Source organism: Aristolochia californica, unplaced genomic scaffold, assembly GCF_029961685.1.
Source record: "Aristolochia californica isolate CCGP_79_NKW_82.1479 unplaced genomic scaffold, dmAriCali1.0.hap1 SCAF_1, whole genome shotgun sequence".
In the NCBI taxonomy this organism is placed as follows: Eukaryota; Viridiplantae; Streptophyta; class Magnoliopsida; order Piperales; family Aristolochiaceae; genus Aristolochia; species Aristolochia californica.
Genome location: NW_027181770.1, coordinates 2,466,993 through 2,476,969, shown reverse-complemented (window position 1 = coordinate 2,476,969; position 9,977 = coordinate 2,466,993). Strand labels below are relative to the sequence as shown.

The window sequence follows — 9,977 nt, the reverse complement described above, 5'->3', positions numbered from 1 at the left end:
ACAGGTTCGAGCGCTTTTAGCGCACTGGTTTCAACAGAGATGAACATGAACTTCAAAAATCCGTTTTGTTGACTAACCCCCCTAAATCCACTACTTGCAAAGAACATAGGTTTGGTTAACATCTAGTTTGTATTTTTGAGTTATACTTAAAAAATGAATAAACACTTTCTAATGACCTTTAAAAAGTATTGGCCCGCCTACTCGATTGAGTGAAGATTTTTCTTTGACCTAGACTTATTTTTTGTCTGGTGTATGAAACTTATCTTTTGGTGAAAAGGTGTTTTCTTCTCTCATACTAGTTTTGAACAAATTGGGCCATTTGAAAAGAAAGGTATTGAGTTGAATTACAATAAAAAAATCCACAAGTTGTAGTAAATTTTTTTGTTTATCAAAGACAAGAGACAATGACTAATGTCAAGTTTTTAAGGGACATCCAACTAAAGTGTGGGCTAAAGTGTAGGTTTAAAAGTTGAAGTCCACATAAGCCACAAAGTTTGAAGTTGTTGAAGTCACATAGACCAGAATTTTTAAAAAGATTTGATGTTTTCTAAAAATAAATTTTATTTTATTTATATATATCGGAATGGGAGACATTTTTTAATAAATTGAAGCTATATGCTCCAACTTGAGGAAGAGCGTTATAAAACATAATTAAATTTTACTTATTTTTTTAAATATTTTTTCTTAGAAATTAGATTCAAGGATGGCTACAAGGACATAGATATAATTTTTTATAATTATTTATACTATAAATTGGGAGAGGAGTCAGAATCCCTAATCTCTCTTACTCAAAAATTTGAAATCTTATTATATGTAGCTGATTGGCTTGGATCTCTTCCACACTCATGGCACGAGTTGAAATCCACGTCCAAGTGACCCCGAACCACCACCCTAGTTGGCTATTCCTTCTTGCTGCTATTTCTTAGGCCCTGGACTTGGATGCCTTAAGAACGTAGAGAAAATGAATACATACAATGAGAGAAAGAAGGCAGCTCAGCGGTTTGCCGACAACTTCTAGCTAAAAACGAAACATCTTCGCAGAATGTATCGTTCATTACTAATGCAACTTAAGAGATTAATGTTGGTATCTTTGATCCTCTTTTTCTGCAAATGAAAGTTTCTTTTTATTCCCTATATACGAGATAATATGCATCAGAACATTTGAGATGGTATAAGCAGTGTTAACTATGCAGATGAGGCTAATAGATCAAGTAAAGATGCAGAAGTATATGTATGAATTAAGTGATGAAAACACTGCGGAAGCTATGATCAGTTTCCATGATGTGTGAGGAGCCAAGAATGGATTTTATGTGTATATCTTCTCAGGCAGGCTTAACGGTAATACCGACTGTGAGGACGCTCTCGGATCTTCAATCGTTAACAACATGCCGGAGATTCTAAAGAACTAACCTTTGGGAGTTGAAGAGAGGCGTTACTGCTACCAGAAATACGCTCCTCCGGTTTACTTCAGCTGAAGTTGACGTATAATATATCTCATCTTGTAATCCGATGCTTGCTGTTAATAATGCTTACACGATTTGTTAAAGCTTGGAATTCCTGGACAGATGATTTAACGTTAATATCTGTATCTCTAGAGTCGACGTGCATGGTTTAAACTAAAAACAGTTGATGTTTCCATCCTCTTTGGTTGTCCATCTGCAGTCACTTCCTCCAGACTCAAATTCGAAAAAACATTCAATTGTTTACAATCTTAATGCAAGAAGGTCTTAAAAAAGATAAATATTCTCGTTTCTATTACTGCTTGAATTGCCCCGATCTCTGAATAAGAGAGAAGAAGAAGAAAAAGTTACGTAAACCTCATAGTCGCCATGCACAGTTTGTTGCCGTCTCTGCAACTTCAATATTTTCGTTTATCAGTTAAAAGAATTGTTAAAGAAACGAAGAAGAACTTGGGAGTTCGTAAAGCCGGAGAGACCAGCCGGGATAATGGATGGTGTGGCGCGAAAGGACGAAGCGGGGTTACAGAGGGCCTCCAAATCCGTCAATAAAAAATCCGGCTTTCAGTAATTAAATTTGTTGTCATAGATTTATGTCGTCGTCAACGGGACAGCTGTGCAGAGGTGTGGGCCCCATGTCTGTCTCCGTGGGAGCTCCTGACGCTCCCACTAAAAAGCGGCCATGGAATATATGGACATGGCATCAACGACACATATCATCAGATATAATAAGCATAGTCATGTCATGTCATGGTCATCTTTCATCTTCTCTCTTTTACTCTCACTCACACGTCGCTGTCTGTCATAAATAAATGAGCAGAGGAGGGAAATTAGTAGCGGGAAAATAGAAAGGGAAGAGAAAGCTAGCTGTTCCTGCTTCTTTTATCTCCTTTTTTCGCTTCGTCCTCCTTCGTAGAGAAGGCACAGAGATAAGGAATTCATGTCACTCGCGCTTCTCCTTCTATACACGTACATCTCTGCGTCACGGTGAGATCTGGTCGGAAGAATCCATGGCCGTTTCCTTGGAGGGCTTTTCGATCAGGTAAGTATCTTAGTCTTTCTCTTTTATTTTTCCTTTTAAATTTTTCTGGAGAGGTCGAGATCAAATTTGATGAAGCTGTCTTAAATTTTCCATTTCTTTTTCTTTTGGGGTTTTTGCTTTTGAATTTCTTTCTCCAGAGAGTATGCTGTGAAGATGAGGAGGACTGATGTTCGCAAAAGCTGGCCGTTCGGAGAATCTGAAAGCGATCCTCAGAGAGCCGAGATCGAGAACCTCCTTCCGCCGATGATTTGCCGGAAACACGTGTGGTGGTCAGAAGAGCTTGAGGCGGTTAAATTAAAGCAATCAGAGGATCTGGCGAAGGAAAAATCGGGTACTTCGGAGAAAGAGACCCGTTTGCAGAAAGAGGATAAGCGAATTGATGAAGTGGAAACTGTAGTAGGGAATTTTGAGCTTGACGAAGAGGCGGTGCTGAAGGTGTGTCCGGTTTGTGAAAATTTCTCAGCTTCAACCATTAACGCCATGAACGCTCATGTAGATAGCTGTCTAGCCAAAGCTTCTAAAGAGGAAAAGCGTCAGATGCGACTTGCCAGAGCTAAATCTAAAACACCAAAGAAACGGTCTATAGTGGAGATTTTTGCCGTGTCGCCACAGGTCGAAACAGTGGAAGAAGTCCAAGACAGACTGAATTCAGAATCAGAAGAAAAATCTGATCTGGACGTCTTGATGCCGAAAAAACGTAGAAACAAGAAGTTGATGACGGGGAAGAAGAAGATGGAATTGAAAAGAAGAAACCAAATGTTGAAGAAAACGCTCTCAAAGGTACGCCGATTTCACTCAGCAATGCTAGTTAGTAGTTACTATACAGATCTCCTATTGTATATTTTTCTTTCCTTTGGTTTACAAAAGGCTGCAGCTTTGTCGTCGTGTTATCGTTTTCATTATTTTCTGCTACTGTAAGCTGAAATTGTGGCGTACAGCGCCGTAGAAACTGTTAGGGTATTAAGTAGACAGTGAAACGTCGTTTCTCTTCTTGTGTTGAGAATTATGGTACTTCAAGACGGAGGAAAAGCCAATAGTCGGTATTGAGGAAGCCGAAGGAGCTGAGCACATTGAGGGTACAGCTGTCTGACTCGTTGTGGGCTTTGATCCATACATGTTAAAAAAAAAAAAAAGAGTCTGGTTTTTCCTTCAGTTTTCTTTATAGGTCGCCTGTACGTTCTCTCAAATTGGAACCAGCTGGAATTGAAGTCTCTTCAAAAGTAACAGTAAGCGAGTGTCTTCAACTCTTCTGGAGCGCAAGAAATTTACGCCAAATTTTATGGAATTTAGACACGCAACTGCATAAGGTCATGGTTCCAATAGTGTTTATAGACTAGATCTAGTGAAATGCTCAGAAATTGTTGACGGCCTCAGATTTTTGGTCCATGGAGCGTCATAATATTCGGGTGTCCATTTTTCTTCAGAAGAGACTCGTTGCATGCATGTGATGTTTGATGAAAGTTTACAACGGTGTCAACAGTTAATAGGATTGGTAACGTTTCGGATAAATCACATGCATGTCTTTAGATGAGAAAGCGCTGTTCAGAAGCTTATGTTATTTTTTTTGTAGATATCGGAGAATTCTGTCTGACTTGTATTGCCTGTTGCGTTGCTTCTTTCACTAAACGATGTACTGTTTCACACTATGTATACAACAAACAGATCATGTTATCGACCTTTTAGTTGTTTCTTTGTTCTTTGGTTGTTTGTAGTTTTAGTAGAGATGATGCTTTAGAATGCAAGGCTTTCTACGTTTCTGAAAGCATGTTAAATTCGAATGAATTCCGAACCACAAATTGAAAAGTTTATATTGCATGAGGAACAACGTCATATCACCTTCAAATAAGAATGGTGAAACCTTCATATCCTTGCCTTCATCTCATTTTGGAAACTAGTTTTCTTCTGAAACGTTATAAAAGGAAAGGATTCCACGATTTGGAGTTGATGATCAACGGACCTATCTGTGCTTCTGGTTCAAACTTTGTAATAAGGGGGGCATGTGTGTCTAAGATTGGTTGGAATAAGTGTGTGCTATCATTTCTTACACGTTCTGAACTCAAACTATAAGGTTGTTCAACTTCAATCTTGTTAGACGTTCTTTAAGTTTATTTGTATGGACGCATCTGAAGCCTGCATATCCGGTTGCACAAGGGTTTTATGTGTTGCTGCTCTTCTGACTGTCTTTCTGCAGAAGAATAGTTGCTCCCGATTGTTGAATCTTATGTTGGTCCAACTCCAAAATACATTTAAATTCTACATATTCATTTTTTGTGAAGTTCTATGCTGTTTTTTACTTGTTAAGTTCTATACTGCCTATATATAATCTCGCAAAGCTTTCCCAAGACTTTGTTTGTGTTTTCTACATTTTCCACTTTCTAGATTACGTTCCCATGCGAGAGTCCACTTGGTCCTTTGATTTTATAATCCTACATGTTCATATATAATATATATATATATATATGGTTGTAATTTACGGACTTGTTGAACTTCCAACAGTATATCTGGTTGTAATTTGGATAATGTTGATCCATTTTCTCGTGTATTCCTTATATAATACAAGAGCATGTTTTTCTGCGTTTTGTTGGATTGCAAGCAACTGGTGCATTCTATCATATTTCCTTTTCTAGTCATGTTCTCAATTGAAAGTAAAAAGTAAACAGAGCAGCTTATGTAACATGTCCTATATCAGATGGTTTGCCAGAAACTAGAGGTAATACACAAGAGAACAAGGTGTACTAGTACTATTACAGGAAAAGCACGTAAACATGGACGTTTGCATGTAACCTTGCTCAAGATGCTAAAAATATGAGCAACTTTCCAGCTGTTCACTAATATTTTAACCATATTTTTGGGCCTAGGCTAGTGTCATATTTTGTGAAGTGGGATGCTATTTTGCTTTAGCCAATGACTTACTTTAACTGCGTACCTTTGGGTTACAACACTAGCATGATCTAGGGCTGGCATTCATATTCTCTCCAGTTTAACTTGATGTCTAAGTGTTATGCTACATTCTTGTGTAATAACTCTCTGTTAATTCTCCTTTTTTTTTTAAAAAAAAAAAGGTATGTTAATCCTCTCAGGTAAGCTATGTATTGCCCATAGAGATGCTAGTCTGATGATGTTTTTGCCAGATGACATTTGCCTACTGCTTCTGATCTGGCCAATACTGTCTTTCCATATTTTGTCCTTGATTTTCTGCTTCTAACCAAGCCTTTGGGCTTTGGATCATGGAAGATCTCCTTGAACTCCTTTTCTTGTAACTTAATCAGCTCTTACTACTTATTGAAGAATTAAGCCTTGGGTTCATTGTTGATTTGAAGATGCTTAACCTGGGCCCTTGTCATCCAGGTAAATTTATTTGTGTAGATATTGCAAATTTGTGATGCTCACCAAAAATGCTTTGTCTTGTCTGCTAATAATGTGTATCTGAGCGTGGATAATTTATTGAAACTTCTCATGCTGCATCGCCTGAAAGTCTCATTTTCTGCAGTCAATTTTCACTTGTATCCTGGTTTGGCCAGTTGCCATATTTGTTATCATGTTTTGATCTTGTGCTACATGTATAAATTGATGCATGAAGGGCGCTAATCTTTTGGATAACTCTGGTTTCTTTCTTTATACTTATTACTGGATTCTGGTTTCTAGAATTTAAAGCTATTCCAGAACACAATTGATTCTTTCTGTTTTCCAATATTAAACTTCAAAATGATAAATATACCATGGAAAATGCCACATTGATGTCGCTCTTATTTCCTTTTCTTTTTTTTTTTTCCTTAGGAAAAATTTCGGAAGCTTAAACTGCCATGTGGACTTGATATCTCGAGGTTAACGAAGGGTTCATCACATAATAAAGGACGAGGAAGGAAATCTGCAGGTATTATAGGCAGGCGAAAGAAGATGTCATCAAAATTGAACAATCAGTGCCAGAAAAACCTGAAGAAAATGAATCTTGCTTCCAAATTGATCAATCAGGGAAAAGATTTTGTGATTGCAAAGAGCAGTACTCAGAAGAACAAAATGGAAATTACTGCATCCCACAAGCTTCTAACAAAGAGCATTTTAAAGGGTGCTAATTCCTCTCGCATGTCACATTCAAATAGACATGTCAAATTTTCAGGTAATGATGACATTATTGGGCACTCACAGAAGTTTTTTTCTGCACTTGAGCTCCCTCAAATACAAACACTTAGTGAAGTATTTCCAAATATAGTCAGCCAATCATTGGAGAGTGTTGAAAGTTTACCTGATATGGATAATGGTCCTGGGAGAAATTCAAATATTGGCAATGTTGAAGTAAATATTAGTGATGCAAGAGACTTTCGTTCTTTAAGTGAAAAGAACCAATCAGGTGGTATCTACAGTAATGTGAGGCCTCTTTCCTTTGGTGATTCTGTGGACCTGAATCAGACCTTTCAAAGTCATGATCGTTTGCAGCTGTTTAATCCAAGCAGCTCAGCTTTGTCACTGAACGTTTCTTGCTCTGCCAATTCAAAGCTTCCAAATCCTGTTCTTGGAGAACATAAAGCTGTTTCAAATGCGGAAGCTCTAGAAAGTAGTGCTTTCTGGAGATCTGTTTCAACCAGAAAGCAGCTTGATTGTATTGGTTCTTCAATTTCAAATTCTTCTTCAGCAATTTCTCTGGAACCCAAGGCCAGAAATGCATTTTCACAGTCTTCTTTGTCATCTCTTGTGAGATACATGGATACAAATGAGAAGCAGCCCTCCACTAATTCTGTTGAGCACACATCAAATTCCTGCTCTCTGCCCTATCCACCATGGCTTCACGTGGCTCCAAAAGATCTCATGAGTGGATTATATTCACCACTTGATGTGAAGGAAAATTTAGCATATAGAGGTATGATGCAGAATGGAGAACCAAGACTTGGGTCCACTCCGGTATCCCTCTTCAGAGAAAACTCATTTGATGAGGATATTATTGGTTTGCCTCTTAATTCTCAAGGAGAACTGATCCAGTTGCACTCGAACAACAAGCTTAGGTTCAACCAACTGTTTAGAAAGCAAAGTGCGAAAAATGGTTCTGCTGGATGCTTCCTAATGAACAATCAGATGGAGCCCTTGAGTGTCATGGCTCTCTCAGACATGCGGGAGAAGCTTGATGGCAGGGCTCATGTTGTAGGGCAGAAACCCTTAAAATATACTGTTCCAGCACACTCTGGGTTAGGTGTGACAAACTTGCAAAGTTTTGGAAGACCAGAATCCATGTACAGAGAACTGAACTTGATAAACATATCAGCTCAAGGGCTTGGAGAAGATAACAAGCACCATGAAAAGATTAATGTCAGCAAAACTGTTCAAGAAAGGGGCAATGCTGATGCTTGTTCTCAACCTACTCAACATCCAACTGTCAGACTGATGGGCAAGAATGTCACACTCGGTCGAAATAATTCAGAAGGACAGCTTTTAGATGGCACGACATGGATCGGTAAAGAAGAGATCTTCACAGAGCATTTCCCTCCTGCAGTAAATTTCTCTCAGAGTTTCATGCCAAGGCAGCATACTCCTTCAGTATCACGCATATCAAATGAAAGTGGAAGCAATTCCATAGATGCTCAAAGGACTCCAAATCCCGATTCACCAACATTCTTCCAAGTGAGAACAGTTCGGCCTAATTTTTCTCATACATTCATGAATTGCATACCTCATCAGATGGCAAGAAACTGCCTTCAAGCCACAAATGATAATGTTTGTTCGGAACTGCAGCATCGAATCCCTTGGAAGCTTTCAGAAAACTGTGCCTCTGGGACTAATTCTGTCAGAATGGGTCATGAAAACCAGAGAGCCATGACTTATAAGCAGAATCACCCACAGAGTATTGTCCACGAGTTCCCATTTCCAAATTGCAAACGTCAGGATTTCCATCAAGATGTGCCCCAGTGCTCTTCACCAAGCCTTCCTCGGTGGCTTCAAGCTGCAACACAGCAGAAACAGACCCCTATCACATCTTCATCTCAACCTCTTCAGTCATTTACTAAACAGAAACAAATGCTAACCTCAGGAGCAAAATTTCCCTCTTTCCATGCTCCATATATATCATCTAATGTGTCTTTCCATTCTCATGCTTCGAGCACCTCTCTCTCTAGTTCTCAGACTTCATGTATTATCCATGGTTTGTCACCCTTCCCTGCTGTTCCTGGTCTGAAACACGTACACAGAAGTGGATTCAGGAATGAAAGAGAGACAGAGCTTCTAGCAGATGGCGGCGGTGCTGATCACACTAAGGTGATTAAGAAGAGGCCTGCATCTAAAACTAATGACTCCAGAAAATCCTCAAAGAAGCCAAACTTAAGGGTGCAAGAAGTTTCAGAGTCTGCAGCAGAGTTGAACAGAAGAATAGACCTTGAATGTGAGCAATATGATGCAGGAGCATATAGGGGTCAAAATATGGATCTAAGTATTTATGAGTTGGAGTCTGAAAGAGGTTTAGAAAATTCATCAGGAACCAAATCTTCAAAATTGGATAATATCTCAAGACTGGGGCCCACTAAACTGAGTGCAGGAGCAAAGCATATCCTGAAACCTAGTCAGAATATTGATGAGGATAATTCAAGGCCAATTCATGCAACAATTCCTTTTGCTGGGATAACTGGTTCAGGTAAGTTGCCGGAGTTCCAGAAAAAAACCGCACAAATTTATAGGTTCTAATCTGAAATGGGAAATATGTCAATGAAGGCATTGGGTTTCTGAAGGGTGTCAATTTCGAATTATTTCCGTAGGCATGGTCCCTGGAAGAGAAAGAACAAAGCGAGGCAACACATCATGAGCAGACTGCAAAATCCGTAATATGTGGCTCAATTCTGTTGTTTCGGAGGGTTTAAATTGAAATTGTGTTATTAAGGTTAGAATTGCTTTTTTGGGGGGATTTTAGTGTATGGGTATGGTGTTTAACATAAAGAATGTCCACTGGTGGTTCTTCCTTGAAACGGGATTGTATTGTAAATTACCTGGCTTTTCTTTTTCTCCTCCCGTATTTTGGTAAAGCAGAGTGGGAACTTGGCAATTGCTTCTCAAGAGGGTGTCCTTGTCAAAGATTTATTGCAACTGTGAGGCTTCTGTCTGAGGAAAACTCTTCCGTTATATTCATTGGGATCTCTATACAGTAGAGATATTGTGAAGTCGTTCTGTAATGAAGGTCCTCTCTCTGTTCGGAGCACAGTGTTCCTCTCTCAAATTGATCATGGTTTCCCTTGCCCTGTTCGTGAGTAGGAATCGAAATTGAAGACCGATCCTATCATTCGGGTGGCTTTGAACATACTCGATCTTATCCAAAAGGGGGGTCAAGATTCGAATCGACTCAGTTGAAATTTCATCTAGATTTGACCTAGATTAGGGGGTTTGACCCAAATCCTACTCGATTCTATGATTGGGAAGGTCAATGCTCAAGGGTTGTGAGGGAATTAGAGAATAGAATGTAGAGATTAGGTGAGCTTTCCTGTCATCTAAATGGAATAATTGGTTAT

The 9,977-nt window shown here is 39.0% G+C and overlaps 1 protein-coding gene across 1 annotated transcript; it reads left to right on the top strand.

Annotated features, from left to right (window-relative positions):
• Positions 1–2,315: 2,315 nt before the first annotated feature.
• Positions 2,316–9,475, top strand: LOC137955683 (uncharacterized). The gene is made up of 3 exons (XM_068802747.1): positions 2,316–2,499; positions 2,637–3,279; positions 6,277–9,475. Exons 1-3 carry the CDS (start codon positions 2,468–2,470, stop codon positions 9,160–9,162), a joined length of 3,561 nt encoding a protein of 1,186 aa, XP_068658848.1. The 5' UTR covers positions 2,316–2,467; the 3' UTR covers positions 9,163–9,475.
• The last annotated feature ends 502 nt before the right edge of the window (positions 9,476–9,977 follow it).

Bases quoted from the DNA above. Each gene is read 5' to 3' on its own strand.
- LOC137955683 (XM_068802747.1), top strand. From the start codon at position 2,468: ATGGCCGTTTCCTTGGAGGGCTTTTCGATCAG. The intron at 2,500-2,636 runs GTAAGTATCTTA...TTCTTTCTCCAG, and splicing joins TTGGAGGGCTTTTCGATCAG to AGAGTATGCTGTGAAGATGA. The intron at 3,280-6,276 runs GTACGCCGATTT...TTTTTTCCTTAG, and splicing joins TGAAGAAAACGCTCTCAAAG to GAAAAATTTCGGAAGCTTAA.